General features: G+C 39.4%; 1 protein-coding gene across 3 annotated transcripts in view; it reads right to left on the bottom strand.

Moving 5' to 3' along the window:
* Positions 1-1,337: 1,337 nt before the first annotated feature.
* SLC44A5 (solute carrier family 44 member 5) overlaps positions 1,338-20,938 on the bottom strand; it is an 88,084-nt gene continuing 68,483 nt past the window's right edge. The window contains exons 20-23 of one of the 3 annotated variants that reach the window (XM_035122672.2): positions 20,019-20,089; positions 17,443-17,531; positions 14,808-14,892; positions 1,338-8,436 (exon numbers count right to left, since the gene is read on the bottom strand). In XM_035122672.2, the coding sequence (XP_034978563.2) occupies positions 8,330-8,436; positions 14,808-14,892; positions 17,443-17,531; positions 20,019-20,089 (352 nt within the window). In that variant the 3' untranslated portion in view covers positions 1,338-8,329. Of the gene's footprint in view, positions 12,472-14,807; positions 14,893-17,442; positions 17,532-20,018; positions 20,090-20,938 lie in introns of those variants that run through there. The other 2 variants (XM_035122671.2, XR_009557888.1) reach the window with 2 other exon arrangements.

Raw genomic sequence — 20,938 nt, 5'->3', positions numbered from 1 at the left:
GTGTTGTCTATGTCCAGCCTCTAAGCTATCAGTTTAAAAGGCTCCAGTTGAGGATAGCCCACTGGACCCCGAATCCTACCAAATCTCCTACCAAAATCTGGAGAAATGCATCACCTTGAAGGTGGCTGAAGACACAAACAGACTTTCCTCTGCCCACTGCCCATATCTAAAATGCACTCTGGTGAAATTTAGAATCAAAGTAAACAAAATGGCACAGAGGATAGTTACGTTGTCTTCTGATAACATTGTAGTTGTATAAGATCCCATGTGAAGTCCTTCATTGTTCTTGGAAAAAGCAGCACGGAACCTGAAAAATATTCCACTCCTTTAATGAAAAACACACACATAATATGTTATAGCGTCACTTGGAAACTTTTGAGCTCCAGTTGAAATTAAAACCATTTGTAATGGTTAGGTAAATAGAGATTGCTGTGAATCCACCGCAGATGCAGGTGAGTTGGTACATAGGCAATCAGCTTTGGTAGAAAACCCTCTGGGGTGGAAGGGGCTTTTGTTCATGGCAATTGCCCCCAGAAAGTCATTTGCGTTCTCGGCACAGCTTCTGAAGTTGGGAAAAATTATTAGTATACATGTACATGAGATCCACAAAAGCTACAGATTTCCCTTGCCACAAGAGCCTCCACTATGGTCCAAATGCTTTCCATGTGTTTGCTTTCAAGAAAACTAAGAAAGTAAAGTGAATGTTTTCTGGGGAGATTCACAATCTAAATCTTCAGTTAAGAGAGATACCTGCTCAGTAGTTTGAGATCCAATGAAAAACAAGTTTACCAACAAGTGTGGACAATGACTTTCCTGAATGCCTTGAAATCAGCCAGTTACCTGTGGCATAAGCTTCTCTAGTAAGGTAAGAATTTTTCAGACTTCTGTGGATGGGATACAGTCATACCTCGGTTTACGTACGCGCCAGTTTGAGTATTTCAGTTTAAGTACTCCATGGACCGTCTGGAACGGATTAATCCACTTTCCATTACTTTCAATGGGAAAGGTTAAGTACGCTTCAGGTTAAGTATGGACTTCTGGAACCAATTGTGTTTGTAAACTGAGGTACCACTGTATTGCCATCCCCATAACACCTGTGCTCCGTTGCGCTCCTTACATTTAAGCTGCTTTTCTAAAAAGACCGAAGAGACTATTAGAAGGGTTAGAAAATCTTAACAAGTTCTAATTTGTTTTAGTAAATTCTATAGTGGTTTTGAATTTTTGTATGCTTTAAATTATGGTTGTAATTTTATTGTTTTAGCTTTTTTGCAAACTACTTTGAGGGTTTTTTTCTAGGAAATTATAAATATATTTCTTTTCATTAGATAATAGAAAAAGAAGCATCCTCTTGTCATATATATGAAAAAAACATTTATTTACTGAATTGCTATAATAAAGGTGGGGGGGGACACAGAATAAGTTTGCATCCATCATCAAGTGCAAGCCTTCGTTAAGTTACATAAACTGAATGGAGAACAAAGCCCTACTGATGTGCGTTTTCTAGGAGTTCCTTAGGTCATGAAGTGAAAACACAGATAAAATGAGGCACAACCAGTTAAGGCAGAAGCTTCTTGAGATTTGAGAAGGGATAAGCTAATCTTATAGTTGTATTTACTGTGGTAGCTTCAGAGCCATCCTTGGGAATACTTAAAACTCCTCAGATTCATGAGGTACCGGTAATTTTATTTCTTGTAATAATTTTTTAAAAAACTGTTGATGTTTGGAAGCACTAATTCAGGTTCTCTGCTGATGCCTTTGGAAATGCTCCCTTATATAAATATTACAGGCTCAGACCCTAAGAAAAACCTTTTAAAATCCTCATGAACTCCTGAGGTAACAGCAGCAGCAGCTGTGGTCTCCCCTGGACCTATTCAGGGCTTTGGGGACAGAAGAAACTCCTTAATGAGGAACATTCTGATCCTGCTATCCTATTGGCTTCAGAAAAAAAGAGCGGGAAAATCCCCAATTACAGAAGGATTCCTATGCCTCTGTCCCAGGCAGCTTACCTCTCTGTCAGATTCTGAAGGGAATATGTCTGAAGGACAGGGAAAGGGGGTGGGGGTGGGGTGGGAATGAATGAAAAATAAAATTGGGAGGCCCAACTTGGTCAAGGTTTAAGAGCCTGACCAAAGACTCTGCCTATCAGTTCTCAGGCAGAGTCTGTCATGGAGGTTGGTGGGTGATACCTCCCTCATGAGGAAGCAAGTTTCCTTTGTTTCCAGCAAGAGGTGCCACCCCAAAGGTATTCCATGACCTCTGGGAGCCTCTAGTGAGCAAGAGAGTTTTCCTGATGCTGCCTTTCCATTCCAGTGGTCGTTCCCTCCTCCCTTTTCTTTCAATCATAACAATAATCACACAAAGAAGAGAAAAGAGTTTCAGGCAGCAAAAATGAAAATAGATCACTCTCCCAGCCCATCCAAACCAACAGAAACGAGACCTTCGGATAGGATGACATGAAAATTGAACTGAGGGAGGAAATTGATTTGGTCAGACGTGTAGCAAATGATGGCAACCAGAAACATTGTGGCCCAGTGAAGAAAACAATCCTTCCCTTTCCTCCCCTTACGTCCCCTGAAAGCAACACATCTGTCAGCTCTGGGGAAAATATGAATTTACAGAGCCGTTTTCTACAATAAACCAGCAATGAATGTACAAGTGGCATGTGGTGGAGTTCATGGCAAGGCAAAAAGAGAGTGTGCTGTGTCTCTCTTAATAGTGAAAAATTCCTGGGTGTGACAGCCTGCATTTCCTTTTGCCCAGCTATTGAACAAAAGACCACAGGGTTGCACTCGGGGGAAACAAGCTGAGTTGGAGCCATAAGCAACTTGTACTGCAGGGAGGGGGAGACTGGTCCTCCAGACACGGTTGCAATTCAACTCCCATAGCCCCTGCTAGTGTGTCCAATGGTCAGGGGTTTTGAGAAGAGGAAGGCACTGTGCTATTTTCCTTGAAAAATAGGTGCGGGAACTCACCATGAACACCTCCCTTGTTCTCTTATAATAGGAATTGTCCATCTTTTTGGATTTATTTGCACACGAGAGAAGCATTTGTGGGCAACACCCCATCTCTTCTGTTGGCTATTGCAGGGTGCTTCTTTCAAGCCTAATTTTGGTGGAGGGAGAGGCAAGGAAAGAACCCACAATGTATTGACACCCCCTGCTTAGATCTTCCCAGTATTATCAACTCTTCTAACTTGCTAAAAGATTATGACATCCCTCTGCTGCCCCAGACTCATCCCCTTCCGATATGCCCAATGTATTTTTCCTGTGTGCAGAAAAATTGCTACTGGCGCATGTATATCTTCACAGATACTATCCCTGTCTTCCTTCCATATCTCAGTTGTTGCCCTTTCCTCAAGGGATACAGACTTCTGCTTGGAGTAATATTCCTCACCCCCACCCCCTGTGGGAGAGAGCAAATAATTCAGCTTGACCTATGCTTAAAAACAGGAGAACCAACTGCAGGAGGAACATGACACCAAGTTTAGAGACCATGACATCTATGATGCAGACACAGAATAAGAGAGAGAATGAGCCCTGGTTTTAAAATTCATCTGGAGATGGATTAAGATTTCTATGGCATCCAGCCAACTGTAGATTTAAATGTAATTTGAAAGTTAAGAAAACTATGAGCTACATAAAACACATCAATCACAGAGTGTCCGTTTATGAGCATGCCTTAAAGAGGAGAAAGAAAGCAGGTTTGCAATAAGTTATGTCTCGCAACTGAGCAGAGACACAATAATCAATAACTGCAGTCCATTCTCAGAGGTAGCATGTGACGCAAGAAAATGCTGGAGTAGTTTAAGAAATCCAGATTTAATTAAAAACAACTCTGTGCATACGGAGTGAACATGAAAGGTCTTGGACTTTCAGCAACCCTTTTACTTTTAGATTACAAATGCATTCTTTGCCTTAGTCTGAGATGATGAATTTAGCGGTGATGGATTATATATTGTTGTTCAATTATATGCTAATAATTATTACAGTGTTCTGAAGTTTTCCAGGTGTGTTGCAGGATAAAGAAATGATTTCTCTACTTTAAAAAAAAGTACACCTAGTTAAGAATTTCCAAGCAGATAACAATGCATGCGATACTTTTAAAATACTATTTCCTTTATCTGTTTCTGAGTAAAGATCATGGCATATGAAAAAATCTCAGCACCATCTACTTTCTTCCCACTTGAATATGAACAGGTCTTAACATCTAAATCTCTATTATACATTTCAGTTACTTTTTTTTTATTTAAAAAAATGTTTTCTAAACAGAAATATCCTACAACTCTCCAGTGAAAACAAGACCCACTACTTTCCTTAGGATGATCCTTGGATCACTTTCTATTAATTTCAGTGTCTTTTTTCAGAATTATAATTAACACTGAATTAATACGCAATGCTGAGGTCCAATGCTGCAATACAGAATGGTTTGGGGTTGAAGGAAAATGTGGAAGGGGTTGCTACATTTGAACAAGCTTTGCATCACTGCTGATTGAAATTTATTTTATTTATTAAATTTTTCAGTTGCTTTATCTTGGCCAGGGTAACCCAAAGCAACTTATAACCAAACAAATAGACATTAGATCCCACATAGTTGCTTTGAAAACACCCCACCCACTTCTAAAAAAAGGCCAAAGACCTGGTTATACTGGAAAGCTTTTGCCTGGCCCCTAAAGATATATACGGTAGATACATCCTTGTCACTAGATTCCCAAGAGTCTTCTGCGGCTAGGAGTGCATTTTGTCAGTTCTATTGGGTTCACTAGGCACTGTAGGCCCATGTGTGCGTAACCTCAAGGTACCTCAGTGTGCTCTGTGTGAGGCTGCCATTACAGTTAGAAATAATTGTGCAGAAGTAAATAATAATAACAATAACAATAATAATAATAATAATAATATATTTATACCTCGCCCATCTGGCTGAGTTTCCCCAGCCACTCTGGGCGGCTTCCAACAGAACAGAACATTAAAATGCAATAATATTAAATGTTTAATAATATTAAACATTAAAAGCTTCCCTAAACAGGGCTGCCTTCAGATGTCTTCTAAAAGTCTGGTAGTTGTTTTTCTCTTTGACATCTGGTGGGAGGGCGTTCCACAGGGCGGGTGCCACTACCGAAAAGGCCCTCTGCCTGGTTCCCTGTAGCTTGGTTTCTCATAGTGAGGGAACTGCCAGAAGGCCCTCAGCACTGGACCTCAGTTTTGCTTATACTTTTGAGTACATGAATATCAAAAACTATCCTTCTGTGCTTCAGTGAAGTGATGAGAATGGGGTTATGCACAACAGTAACACAATGAGAACCCTTTCAAAATCATGGTACATAGAAACAGAGGAAGCTGCCTTATACAGAGTCAGGTCATTGGCCTATGTAGTTCAGGATTGTCTATGCTGACTAGCAGCAACTTTCTACACTCTCCCAGGTCTACCTAAAGATGTCAGGGATTGAACCTGGCAATCTACCACTTTTGCCTGCTCTACTACTAAGCTATGACTCACCACCTAAGAAGGAACAAAAACAGAAAGGTGTTTTTTCTTTATCTAAATCTTTATTAGAACCTCAAGAGCTGTAAAACAATAAAGAACAACAAATTGTGTTAAATATTAAACATTTTAGTTCTGAAAAGATATTTTCAACAATATGTCCCTAATATTTCTGCACAGCAGAAGCAAAAAGATTTTAGAGCTCAGGTGGCCGTGTGCTCATGTTAATTTGGTTTGGGCACAAAAAAACAAAAAAGGAAAAAGACAGTCTCTAAAATCACATTTAAAGTAGAAATGTGATCACAGGGGAAACTGATAACAAGGTCTTTCATTTGCCACCATGCAATTTATGAATACATATTTGTGATGCTGATAGCCCACCCCTTTTTTTTACAAACAAACAGACTGCATGAATGATCAATATTAGTACCATTAGCCATACCTTTCAAAAACTGAAGAAGCAATTATGTTCTTAAGTTTTAATACTGTGAAGTGCAAATTACCAACATTTTACAAGGGAAGCAATAATTCAGTATCAAAAGTTATAAAATTAAGAGTTGTTTTATAAAATAACATATTAGCAAGAGTCTAAAAACAAAGCATCCATTTCACACTAGTCAACAAAGCAATAAACACTTTACACAAGTGTAGTATGCATCTTTTCATTCCCATTTGTTCTAATTTAAATAGTAGGGGTGTAGTTCTTTAAAGAATTGACACAGGTGTGTGGTACAGCCCTGACTAGCTAACCACCTTCTATGAAGGTGCGAGTCCCTGTAAGAAAAGCTCTAAAAATTAAACCCTGGTCCCATTTCTCTTACTTTAATAAAGCCAATTTCATATCTGGTCCAGTATTTAAACTCTCTGATTGTAGACACACTTACTTGAAATCAATGGAACTTACAGACAAGCAAATGCATTTAAGATTGGGGTGTTGTGAAGCTGCAATCCTGAAAGCTTCCTCCCCTCCTTTACTGTTGAACAAACAGTATAGGCAGGCATCCCCAAACTGCGGCCCTCCAGATGTTTTGGCCTACAACTCCCATGATCCCTAACTATCAGGACCAGTGGTCAGGGATGATGGGAATTGTAGTCCAAAACATCTGGAGGGCCGAGGTTTGGGGATGCCTGGATAGGGTGTTACAGAAGTGGAAACTAATTTGGACAAAGACTTTAAATATTTACACCCTAAGTTGTCTACTCTCTTCACTTGGGCCTAAGATACACAAGCACTTTTTGCACCATCGCTATGGTTGGCATGCCACTGTTATCTCCTGTTAGGAGGGTTTATATATGCTACAGTTGTTATTAACTGTAGCTATTATTGTGATTGGGGGGGGGAGGCATTTCCATACCCAAAGGGACATACATACCACATCTGTTTAAGAAGCAGCTCTGTCGGGACTTATGCCACTGACAGCATAATGTTAATTGTGGAAACTGCAGAGTGGTTATTTCACAACCACTAGAATCAGAAAAGAAATATTCTGCAAACACAAGGCCAGCAAGAAGAAGAAGAAGAAAAGTTAATTCCTCATTAACTCCAGGAATAGGTAAACCTACATCAGGTACTTAGGGTTGCTCCGCATCAGAGTTTGGGCAGCTTTTCAGGTAATCTCTGGAGTTGTGTTTTTAACAGCAGCTCAATAGGCAGGAATTAATAGTATTTAATAGTATATATAGAGAGAAATTATCATCTGATCATTCCAACAAGCCACAGCCAGGCTTGTTAAAAAGGCACAGGTACAAAGGACAGTTGGTAACCCTATTCTCAACCATCTTTAAACTGGGAGAGTGGGAAGTTCTGGGGGAGGGGGTAGCACATTGTCCAAAATTTTGCATATGTTTCCTACATGGGGACCACATCACCTGTTGAAGCTGAAGGTTAGCACAGGCTGAGTATGAGGAATGGATGCATGGAACCAGTGCATCAGGGTCCCATGCACCAAACATATACATGGAAAATTCCTCTAAAAAGAGAGTTCTTCTAAGCTAGACCTTGCTTAAAGGTTTCTTGCAGCATACATTCGACACAGATAAAGCTAAGCATTAGAAACCCAAATGTCCCAAAGCAATTCTCTAAAAAATACCACTCTCTACTGTTTTATTATATGGAGATGATAGTAGGAAAATGTAGATACTGCAAATATTTCACACAGGGGCAAAGGAACAGATTCGTATCAATACATTTCAAGTAAGCCGAAAGACAGTTTTGTTTATTTCGTCAAGCAGTTAGTAGCTCTGTGTTTCAAATGGCGTTTGTAAACTTCAGAACATAAGCTAGTTAATATTATTAGCCAGTAAGGCACTTTGTCATAGAGCACACAGCTGTACAGACTAGGAGACTGGCAAGGCTCTAAATGCAATCAAGAGACATTGACGTATTCCGTGACCACCTTAAATGGAAAAGGACCTTTTCATTTTTTAAAGAAAACTTTACTTTTCTAAAATCTCTTCACTCGCTCAGAGCAAAATCCGCAACAGTGAAACACATTTTCACATATTTCCTTTTAAAAAACACAGAAAAAGCAGCCAGACATTTTAACTATCTTTCATTCCAAATACCCAAGCCACAAGAATTAAAGGCAAAAAGGGGGGGGGAGAGAATAAAAATAATTTTAAAAATCTCAGTATAAAAAAATGCTCCCATGGTTTTTGTTGTTGGATTTAAAAACAAACAAACAAACCACACACACACACACAAAATGCCGTTACAACCTTTTGATGGCTTCACATCTACAATAGCTTTGGTATAAAACATGCGCAAATGATAGCTGACAATCAATACCATATTGAAGAAACAATGTATCAAACGAAACATGATTGCGTGGTTTAGGACACTGGGCATTTCCTATTGTCTCCTGATTTGCATGTTCTGCTTGTTCAGAATCTTCAGCAGAGACTTACTCATGTAATAAGGTCTTTCAGCAGAGCCATCATGACTTTCTAAATCTTCCACTAGGAGGAAGAATGTCAAAGAGCAAACAATCAAACCAATGTAATACAAAAGCAATTCTGCCACCTGCTGACCTTTTTCATGCACAACAGCAAAATCCTCAGTGTATTTTCAATACTGGATGGTTTGGCGTTTACTATACTGTAAACACTGGTGCAATAACGTAATCAGCCCTTTTTCATTGCGTTGGCCAGATGCTGCACCAGTCCAGTCAATGAGACATTTGCTTACCTTTGACATGAATGGGTGCAGGATCAAAGCCTTATTTAAAATTTAATCATCTCACCTTGAAATGATTTGCCCAATACTCAAAAGCGAGGAAGTGCATTTTAATCAAGCTTTAGCTTTTATGTTAAAGCACGTTATGCATAAAACTGACATTATAATAAACAGCAGGATTTGGCCCAAGGATTAAGAAACACATCAATCAAGTTCAAAAGTATTTATCTTTCAAAAAATAAATTATTCCCTAGTTTGCACATTCATTTCCGAGAAAGATATTCAGGAATTTTGTATACCAAGTTTTCTCTTTGCAACAATTTAGCAGATATTTCAGATGAATGCATGAATGCCAAATTTCAGTGCTATTGCTTTGCATTTTCACAGTTTTCTTAGTTGCTTAATTGATAAAATGGCTCTAGGATGTTCCCCTCAAAAACATTTGACACTTCGGACATGTATCCTAAACCTTCGTGGAGGTGCAGCTTCCAAAGCTTCCAGGTTAAAGCTATAACTTGGGTTTCATCTTAAGATCTTGGACACAACTTTAGGCATACTGAAACTGAAATATATCCTGGAATGTCAAACCTGAAAATTAGGCTAGTGTCTTGCCTAATTGATTGAGATCAATTGGAATTAGTCTATTAATTTCAAAAGCAGTAAGACCAGAGGAAGTACACTGAGTACACTATTGGCCTGATTCAGCACAATGGATGTTTTTTTGCATAAGCAGCCTTCTGCCAATGCAGATTCATGCTCATCCCTACTTTGCACAGAGATACTGATCTCAGGGCTTCCAAAGTGTCTTGACACAACATCTTTTGATGGCAACACACATTTGCTTCCAGGACCACCAGCTGCTAACAATAACCAATTGCTTATTAGCTTATAGCAGTATTTGGGACATTATATTTTGGTCATGCAGTAATGGATGACATTGATAGTATGCAAATGACCAATAATCCAAGAATATACCTGTTTCCCACTTCCTATTGCATCTGAGACTTAGGAACTAGATATTATTAGTTGGACCAGCCAGCAGAGCGGGGGCTGGCAGAAGCTGACCTTTCTGGCTCCTCCTCCATTACTAAAGGCTGGAAGACCCTGGTGAATGGCTGCAGCATGGAGGAGATCTCTCAAAATCAAGTTGAGGCCCCTCCCACAGGTGGAAGCTTTGCTTGTGAAATGGCTTTCAATGAGTCCCTGTTTCTCCTTATAGCCCACCCCATTCAGCAGGGTCCACTGACACTCGAGAAGCTTTTAGGAGGATGGGTGGAAGTTCCTGGGGTGAAGAGTGGGTGGGAAAGCCAGTTTCTACTACCATCACCCTTTATCTGACTTCCTCCTGGATCTATCCCCATGCCTACATTCATCTGGAATGAAAATAGATCACATGCCTTGAAAAGTGTGCACATAGTTGAGTGCATAGTAAATTAATCGAATGTATTTCAGTTGTCTAGTCATCTAGGATTTAAGCATCCTAATCCAAAATATATCCACCTTGAAACAAGTCTTTGCTTGTAGGTCAAATTACAGGAGGGTTAAAGAAAGGTCTCCAGGCCGTATTAAACATTGACGGGTCCCTCTTTTAGTAACAAGATTCACTGTAATAGGCCAAGGAGTGGTGGTTGACACCTGCCTGTCATTGAAACAAAATGGCTACGTGGAGTTCAAACTGTTCACCTGAGTGAATTTGGGAAAACTCCAGTTTTAAGACTGTCAGCTCAAGACATGCTCAATTACTTGCAGAAGAAACAGGCCACTGTTCGACAAATAACTAGTCATTTTGGGCATGAATTTCCATTGAATGCTCTCCATAAATCTAGCCAGTCAATCCTGCCTTAATGATGGAGGGCTATTTTGTTGAAGGGGGTTAGAGAGCTCAAAATAATATTGTATTTTAAAAAAAAAACCCCACAACATGCTACACTAATTTCGGAAGCCTCTCTCATGACCCTGGAACAAAACAAGCAGAAAAGCAGAAATTACATTATTGTAATTCAGCCGAATCCTGCAATTATTATATAGTTTAGGGTGAATAAAGAAAGTTACCTTAAAGTAAGCCCTTAACCAAAGGCTATAAATGTGATGAAGCCTCTCAATTTTCTGAGGTTTAGTTTCTTCATTCAGTTTCCACCAATAAGCACATATAACAACACAGATTTGACCTGCAAGAGTTCTGTTCTAATAACTGTTTCTCATCTTTGCACAGTTGGTATTTTCCCACTGTTGTCTTTGGAGCAATATGGTCACTTGCCTTCCGTAGTTGATGGGAGCTACAGTGTTTCTGCACTTTCAATATTATGAAACTGTGCTTTATTATGTGTAATACTGAGCTGATGTTCAATCACTGGTGTTTTCTCAAACGACAGTCAGATGTAGTTCTTGCTTTAATCAGTGATTGGCCAGGATGCTCATTAGCATCACACATATTTCTTCCCTCATATGAAAAATAATTGGATGTTCACATAAACAGAGGGGCTCAAAGCAACTTAAGCCACACTTAATCTCATTCTATTTCTCTGTCCACTTAGCAGCAGTCGAGATGGCTGCAAAGCCAAAAAAAAAACACCCACAAAACCCAAAACCTTCAACTGGGGCTTTTAGCTAGTCCAGGAGGGCTTTCGCCACAGGGAAAAACACAGTTCCAAGTTGGATTTCATTCTTTGATTAAGGTAAGGCCGTAACCTACACACATTAAACTTGTGTGCATTCAGCTTTATGTGAACAGCAAAAAATAAAATAAAAAATAAAAACATCTAAAAGGGGCAGAAAGTGGGTCGAGTTCCATGAAAAAAATACTTTGGCAATCCCACCCATCATTGAACTTTATGTGTTTTGACTATGGGTTACACAACCCTCATGTAAGTTGTGGGCTTACTGTACTTGCGATAGAGCTAAAACTTAACACAACACAGGACAAAACCATGGCACACTTAAGCAGTACCACTAATCATTTTTTAAAAAATTACACCACAGATTTAATATTGCATCAGATGGAAAAGGCTATTGCTTGGCCTAGATTTTATCCCTAAAATGTTATCTCTGGCATCCTTAATAATATGACTCTCATTCTAGGCAATTCAAACAATCTTTCATTGCATTCTTGGAGATGACTCCATATGATGCTAATCTGACATAGCAATTTGCTCTTCGTCATAGGGAACAATTAATACAATTTAATCACAGTTTAAGTTGCTGTCAACCAGCATGTACAGTAAAAATACAGCCATAGCACCATAATTACAAATTTAGGACCACCTGCTGGTTACTAGTCTTGATCTGTTTATGGCTAATTAGGAATCACTGTAGTGCTTTCAAAAATTGCCTGAATATCCTTTACAAATATACACCTATAAAATTTTTATCAAAATGGCTGTCATTTCAAACAGCAAAATCTTGAGTTAGAAAAGTTATTAAACACTAAGAGCTAAATATTTTTAAAAAGCTTCACATTTACACTTTTCCATAGGCACTCTATAAAAACTATGATGTGGCCTTGTTTCACAGCTGTTAAATAATGGTTTTAAATGTTGCCCATTTGCTCATTTTTAGATAGTACAAAGCAAACACAAATCATTCATTAACCACAAGCATCATTTATACTTAAAAAAAAAATCTTTAGCCTAAATAATATGGATCCTGCTTAGTTTATCTTAAAACTGACACTGTTGCCATTTTCACATTAAAAACAAAAACAAAACATTATCCCATTAACTTCTTAGGACTCAGTTCCTTCTTCCCCAAAATTCGGTGTAGACTAGCTGACATGTAGTAGGGTTTTGCTGTAGATCCATCATTCCTTTCCAAGTCTTCACCTGAATGCGAAGTGATCAAAAGGAGCCATAGCAGCAAGCGGCCATGCACACAAATGAAAACAAGAGAGAAAGAGACAGAGATTCAAAGGGAGGAAAAGAAACAACACTAGAAAACTAGTTACAAGAGAACTGAAATTTAGTGTTGCTGGTGTTGTCACAGGGTGCCACGCAAATGCTAACACCCACCTTTTAATATAAACAGAAGGTAGACCACAACCAATGTTGAGCAACATTGTGTTTAACACTTCTGCACATGCAACATATTAAAAGTGATTATTCTGTGCTTGGTAGTAAAGCTGGATTTTCTACTGAAGGCCCTGTTTTCTTATGAATCTCATACTTTGGGGTCTTGACCACCTTATAATAACAGTGCTTTGTTCCTAAGAATATTGCATCCCGTGTGAAATATCTGTATTATTATTTCTGGCTCTTTCTTATTCTGCTTTTTATTTTTGCCACAAGAGGTCAGACTTTGCTGATATCTTCGGAGAGTTGCTCAGCAAAATAGAGGACACACATATACATTATAAGGGCAGGTTTTCCAAGCTTGTGCTTGCAGTGTTGGCGGAGTCTGATGGGAGTTGTAGTCCAAAACATCTGAAGAGCACCAGGTTGGCAAAGGCTGCATTTAAACCTCTTTCACAAGCCCCGTGGTCATCACTGCATTCCTTTACACATTATGACACCCACGTCATTCATTTTGGTAGGGCTTGCACAGAAAAGTTTCCTAGTGGTCTATTCTCAGAAAGCACATTTGCAAAAGGATTGCATTGGTCCAAGTGTCCAAATTTCATCCCACAATTGCATTTCTGGTGGTCTTAGGTGGGGGGGCAGGGGGTGGAGTCCAAGATTAAATTGATTGAACTTGGAAGAACACCATTTTGAGTTTAAGAACTGCAGTTTTCAGATGCATTGCTGTTAAATTGTATTGTAAGAATGTTTATAAACTGCCAAGTCATAAAAAATATATGATGGTGCTATGCAATTATAGAGGTTTCACTCAACAACTGGGGTGCCTATGGCCTGTGTTCTTCGAGAAATTTAATTCACCAGAAAGTTTCACAAATTCAGCTGACAACTTCAGAATCTGATCCTCTATTTCATTATGTGGGGTAGGCTACATTGGGTGGAGAGTTATTCTCTCCAAGCTTGCTTGTCAAAGTCTTATTTTTAAACTTGAATAATGGCAACAAACTTGTTTTTGAGGATGAACAACATCCCATCCACCCATCCATTCGTAACAAATTAGTTGTTGGAAGTTAACAACTCAAGTTGACTTTCTGTGCATTCCAACATAATAAATAAGTTTTATGAATGCACACCAAAATTGTAGATCACCATCTCCTGCTCCAACCAACTTTTTGAAGTGATTTTCGAGAGACAGCCAATCACAGTTTAGACAAGTCCTAGAACTTTCACGAGAATACTCACACACACTGAAATGGCAGAAAAAGCCAACATGCATAAAAAATGGCGGTGGCAATCAGCTTCCAGTTATAGATTGCAGCCTCAAGATGGCTGGGTCCTTTGCTCAGAAGGAGGTCAGAAAGCAGAGCAGGGGGGGGGGGGGGAGAGAGAGAGATCTCTGTATTGGAGATCAATACCGCAGAGGAACAGAAAATCAGGAGTGCATAGAAAATAAAACGATAACTGGATAGAAGGCAAGTTTTCGCTTATTCAAATAATATTGTGAATTCCAGATGTTTATGGGATGATTATAGTGGCAATGTTAAGCACTTTACATGTGTTCCAAAGTACATATCTATCTATCTATCTATCTATCTATCTATCTATCTATCTATCTATCTATCTATCTATCATGGCATTACAAGAGTCTTGATACTGAAAATATGTTATGTGGCTAATACCTAGCTCTGATTAACGTGTGAATAAGGACTGATATATGTTCATCATGTCAATATATATTAAACCTTCAGCCCCTGTAGGGAGAAATACAGTTTTACATTATTTTAAATTAATACAACATTCTTGTGCCTACAAAAATTGCAAGCCTGTTATTAGCGGGGGGACACAGCATTCATCTAAGTGAAACACCAATGGACAAGATGAAGCTACAGAGCACCCGGAAGCAACATGTTAGTACTTATTATGAAACAGTCTCTGGAGACTAGCTGGTCTAGTGAATAGTCACATTTTACCGACTGAACTTACGAAGCCACATCTTATATTGCTGTAATTCATAATCTCTTGTGTAGTGAAGATTGCAATGGATTAAACAGCACAATGAGAGAAACAGCAATGGCTTCCTACTACATATTCTTTATCTTAGCATTATCAAAAAGAGGAAAGTAAACAACAAAGAGCCAGTTACTTACAAAAGCAGAGGAATAGTGTGTCAACACACATTGCATAGACACTGAAGAAACCATGTGCAACTAGGTAAGAGCCTATAATGACCGTCTGAAAAAAGGAGGAAGAAACATGTTAATTATACATTATCATATGGGAATTAAATAATATTGTGTGACCAGGCGGCGACAGCCCCAGCCCCCAGGGATCATAAGGAAGGAATAAAGACTCTGACAATGTTATATGGAATTAAAATTAGGCCACAACTTTATTAAACTTCCGAATGTAGGAAGACCTTGTCTTAGGCCTTGGGCGTGTATCTCTCCCAGCCCCCTAGCAGGGGGGAACTGGGGCTCAACAGGGTAAATGGGATATCGGGGTGCTCTGTGAGACGTAAGTGTAACAGGCAGCCAAGCCCATATCCCCGCACGCAGGGTACTTCCCTGACGACCTTTCAATGTATGGAAAGTGACACCCATATATATAACCCCTTTAAGAGGGGGACCTTGGAATCACCACTGCAGGGGGGTGAGTCACCACTTAAATCCCCCCCCCCCAATATAGGGAAGAAAATATTAAAGGATTCCACCCAAGGCCATAACTGCCAAAGTTGTGACGAATTGCTATGAGGAAGACAAAACCTGCCAATGCAGGGAAATTTCTTCCCAGTCAAACCAGTCAAAGACCATAGCAGTGCCAGCTAAACAGGAAGAAAAAGTTAACCTGCAAAAAAGAAACATTAAACAAAGGGAGGGTAGGGAGGGTGAATCTCCAGAGTCGACTGCCTGGCTATTGTCGGCCCCACCCCCTATTTATAAATGGGGCTGCCTCCACCTCCAACAAGAAACTTGATTACTGAGGCTGGGTGTGAACCTCCAAAAATTAACACTGAGAGGCAAGCCACCCCCTGTTTGCCAGTAAGCTCCCTGGGAACTCTAGCGATACCGCAAAGGGCACCCACAATGTAAAGTGTGAGTGCTCATTATATCAATTTACAAGCCCCTTAAGAACTTGTTGTTGTTGTTTAGTTGTTTAGTCGTGTCCGACACTTCGTGACCCCATGGACCATAGCACGCCAGGCACTCCTGTCTTGCACTGCCTCCCGTAGTTTGGTCAAACTCATGTTCATAGCTTCGAGAACACTGTCCAACCATCTCGTCCTCTGTCGTCCCCTTCTCCTAGTGCCCTCAATCTTTCCCAACATCAGGGTCTTTTCCAAGGATTCTTCTCTTCTCATGAGGTGGCCAAAGTATTGGAGCCTCAGCTTCACGATCTGTCCTTCCAGTGAGCACTCAGGGCTGATTTCCTTAAGAATGGATAGGTTTGATCTTCTTGCAGTCCATGGGACTCTCAAGAGTCTCCTCCAGCACCATAGTTCAAAAGCATCAATTCTTCGGCGATCAGCCTTCTTTATGGCCCAGCTCTCACTTCCATACATCACTACTGGGAAAACCATAGCTTTAACTATACGGACCTTAAGAACTTAGGCTCCAGGATATGTCAGGTACCTCCTAATCCCTTAAGTCCTTGCCTAATCAGTGAGGTCTTTGCACTGCTTGTATTCACAGGAGCCTGATGGGCCCAATTGTATTGAACTCCCTTCCAGTTTAGGTCAGACATCTACCGAAGACTTAAATAAACAAAACTCCAGCAGGCATTCTGATTTCTGGTTTTATAATTTGGGGATTTTTTTTTTAAAAAAACCCATTGTATTGAGTTTCTGTATATTGCTTAGAGATGATTGCAATTGTCTGAATAAATAGAGAAAACAAGCATTCCTTACATTAAACCATGAGAAGACAAGAGCTATGTTCAGGCAATTTTCTGAACAGACAAAGGTTTAAACCATGGGTGAAGGCGATGCCTGCAATGTCCATGGCTTGCAAGCTGCTTTTCAGATCTTCCTGTGATTAATGCAAAGGCCTAAAGGGGTTTTTAATGTGCTTTTATAAATCTCCCTGCAAGCAGGAACCCAGACCTATCAGGGTTCCCAGTTTGGGGAAGAGTTTCTTCAATTAATATGCATTAAAAAACCAACAAGAAGTACCCAGAACTTCCAGGAATACTGAGGGCAGGGTTTGCCTCGAGGTCCTACTGCCCTATTCCCACATGTTCAGGAGAATTCCTGACCATGGCTTTAATTGTGGATCTTGCAAACTCATTGGATTTCAAGTATTTCCTGCCTAAGTGGACAATTAGATATGATGTAAAATAAACCATCCCTCCCAAGCAATGGGACTCGGTATCTCACTAATGCAAGATCCTTTGGTGCTTGATGAACCCCGCCCCCCAATCCCAACTTTGAACCCTGTCTTGTTCTATGATGTTGACCCCTGACCTCTCCTCTCCTCTCTTCCCTGCCATGTATCTGGTAAGCATGGACTGTGCCACTTATATCTTCCAGGAAGCACTAATACAACTGTGTATTTGTTCTGGACTTATCTATTCTGCCCTTTGCTGCTTCGTATCAGTGAGAAGCCCCAAGATGAAAAGAAAAAGCCCGACATCAGTCAAAATGCAAAGGATGTCACTGTTAGAGGAAGGGGGGAAGGGAATGAGGGAGTTCAGGACCCATGGTTTCTAACATTTGCCATGCCATGGTGGGTGCCAGGTGCCAGGCCTAGATCATCTGGTTTCTAAGAACTTTAGCAATATTCTTACCAAGAGTGGGACCCAATAGTAATTCAGTGATGGTGCTTCTTGTGTGAATATTGGTATCCTGTGTGTGAAGAAGAAGAAAGCTAGGACACCTATAAGAAGGGGAAAGATAAGATTTTTCAAGCAGCTAACTCTGACTTGAATTATTTCCAGTATTTGTACTGGGACAAAACTGTATTCAGATTAATTATCTGCGATTCACACAACCAGAAGATTTTAATCAATAATGCCATGTTATGAATCAAACTGGCTTTTTTAAGTAAAGAAGACAGTGCAATGAAAAGTACAATTTTAAAAAGAGAGAAAAGAAACCCAAATTTGATTTTTTAAACAATAATTCAACTACTTTTACTCTAGGAGAACCATTTAACTACAGTGTATTTCCATATATCTGATTCAACATTTTATATGACAAATTGAGATATTAATTCCCGATAACATCTGTGCTAAGTAGGAAGTGAAAGACATGTAAATTAATTAGCCCAAGGGATTTGTCCTTAAGCACAAGGAAAACAATCAATTTCACTATTTCATGGTTTGCATTTCCAGACAAATCTCATTTACTTTTACAGCTTTAAAATAATGTGCATTAACAGCAAACAGTACATTATAGTTGAAGTTGGGTACCAGCGAATTAAGAGTTCAAAATCAACAAAGAAGTGAAAATCAAACTTTCAGAACATCATCAATTCAAATTGCGAAAATAAAGAGTGTGTTTAAATTGAATATTTTGGTACAATAAAATTTATTAAATCTCTTCACATTAATTACAAATACACAGATCCTAAGCCAAATGATGTACGGGCAGCCAGGACAGTACTGATCTGCTATTTGGTGGGGATTAAATCTGCCCCACTACTCCCTGCTCTCTATGCATGATTAGCATTATTTTCTAGCTAGTGCACAGAGCAAGAATGGCTAAGCTGTGGCCCTTCAGGAATCACAAGAGGAAGCAGACATTTTCAAGCACACTTATCAACCCATTTAGGGATGTATCTGCAGATGTCTGCCTCCACAATCAGATAGCCCTCAGCCAGATCAGAGTGGAAAGATTTAGAAGGGAGATGTTAAAATAACACCTGATTTCTGTTTCTCATCCAAACAATTTAACCATATTTCTTGAATGGCTAGTACCTACTTATTTTATGGCTTTCAGAACCCACGACAAGGCTTGCACCATGTTTGACTACAGGAATCTAATAGTTCATATCTCCCCTGGACAACTGTATGAATAAAAAGTTATAGGTCTCTATGAAACTCCAATTCATAGTCCTCAGGAATTAAACCATCGAGGTGTGGAGGTCAAATGGCTTGAGGAGCTGCATAACTAAACATGACAACTGAAGGATACGGTTGAGTAGCTCCCTTTCCATTTATTTACTGAACCACACCTTCTGCCTTTTATTTTTTATATACGCTCTTTGTAGAGATAAATGATCTCCCACAATTTGAAGTGCAGGTAGTAAAAGTATTCAGAGAAGCAGTGAAATGTTACTGCTTACAAAGTGTTGCATTTCTTGCACGTGTTGCAAAATTTAAGGAGAAAGAAGGAAGCCTCTTTTGGCCTAACACTGTGAATATAGGGGATTCCCTCAGTACTAAAAACCTAGGTTAAGGCAGAACTACACACTGACTGCATTTGCATGTTATGCTAAGCCAGCCTTTCTTTAGCCAACAATCACTAGCCAACTTTAAGCCATGAGTTGTTGTTGACTTGTTCATCCTTGATTCAATTGTAACAGGAAAGCAAGGCTTCTTGGTATGTTTACCCCACTCATGCCAGTGGTGTGGGCTCATTCAAAATGGCCCATAATAAATCAAAGTGTGTGTGGGTTTCTTTACATGCAAATTCAACTGTTACTCAGCAAAGCACAAAGAAGAGGGTGTCTCAGCACTGGTCATATAGTCATACCCACATCCCCCCCCCCAACTGTTTGGCTCCAGTTGAGTTTAGAAGTTGAAGGCCAGCTGGAAAAAAAGGGCTAAAAAGCCAGCCATGGAGTGGATTAAGCATCGTCACTAGTCCTCTGCTGGAAATGCCCCCATACATAATGATATGTGATAAATATTGGTTTGGGGAACCATTGTTTTTCTTGTTGCATGCATTTCTTCCCTTATTCCCATCTAATTGTGGCCTGAATTCTTTTGCTTGCTGTTGGTTTAGATTCATGCCAGTAAAATAATCTAAATAGCCCCTTGTTTATCTGATTAATGAACGTCCCAAGACACTGAGATAATGAGATTTCCCCACAAAGATTTACATGAACAAAGCTCAGGTTTTAAAAAGGCTACAACATTTGAATTAGTAGTGCCCAAATCAGAGAGGTCTCAGTACTCAGCTAGACTGGTAAAGAAAAAGCGATTTATATGTGTTGTATGTGCAATATAACATTGTGCCACCAGATGGCGATGTAGAGCCTCATTTTTCTCTACCTGTTTTCCCTGTTTAAATTTACAACGTTGTAAACTAAAACGCTTCTTTGATGTGTCTAGATTCAGCCTCAGTCAAAGCTCCTTATCAAGCCATTCCTTTAACTCAACCAAGCTGAAAATATTAAACTGAGAGTCTGTTGACTTACCCACACCTCCAGCAACAAGAATTTTTCCCAGGAATAGTAAAAAGTCTGTCACCTTATCCAGCACTGCAACTCTATGGAACAGAGATAATGAACAGGATTGCAAAAGGTTTAACTCCAAAAGTTAAAACAGGGCTACTTTCAGCCAACATTAAAATCGTTGAGAAGCTTTGGTGTGAAAACCAATTTGAAAAGTTTAATTCTAAAGCAACCATGTAATGTAATAGTTCACTGTGCTGAAGAGTCTAGTTTTAAAGATAAGAGTTCAAACATGCTAATTAATCTAAGGGCAGAAAAGATTTATATTCTGAGATAGTGGAGGAAAGGTGGGTGCTCTTTCGCTTTCTGATTAGTATCTTAAAAGCTGCTCAACTAATTAACTAAGCAACAGAATGAAGTAACGGAATGTACTATACCAATTCAGAAAGTAAGTGTTGGGGGAGGACATTTTTTAATGTCCCCCTTATGTAAAAATCCCAACATTATTTTATATATATATATATATATATATATATATATATATATATATATATATATATATATAAACTCCATGCAAGTTGAGATCTAGTGCAGAAAGAATCATGCAAAACTAAAACTGTTCTTAATGTTAGCTTTTTTCATTGGTTGTTGTTGTTTTAAATGTGGGGAAACATTCAAAAGGGTGTTTCTTCCTCCCTCCTGCAGTGGTATGGTGCAATACATCAGATCCTTCTGTTGCTACTGCAGCCTAGGCCTTCAACGTTGGCAATGGTATGAGTATTTAATAGATTAGTAGAGTATGTTTTTGAAGTGGCAGGTGTCACACAGGCTGGATCTACACTGATGCTCTAAACCATTTAAATTAAAACATTGTATAAAGCTTAACAGGAATTTCCCACTGTGGGAGGCTCGCTGCTCTGCAGCACCCTCTGGTGTCCCATTTT

Source organism: Zootoca vivipara, chromosome 7 (assembly GCF_963506605.1).
Source record: "Zootoca vivipara chromosome 7, rZooViv1.1, whole genome shotgun sequence".
Classification (NCBI taxonomy): Eukaryota; Metazoa; Chordata; class Lepidosauria; order Squamata; family Lacertidae; genus Zootoca; species Zootoca vivipara.
Note: the sequence above shows the minus strand (reverse complement) of the source record. Positions and strands in the feature narration are given on the sequence as shown.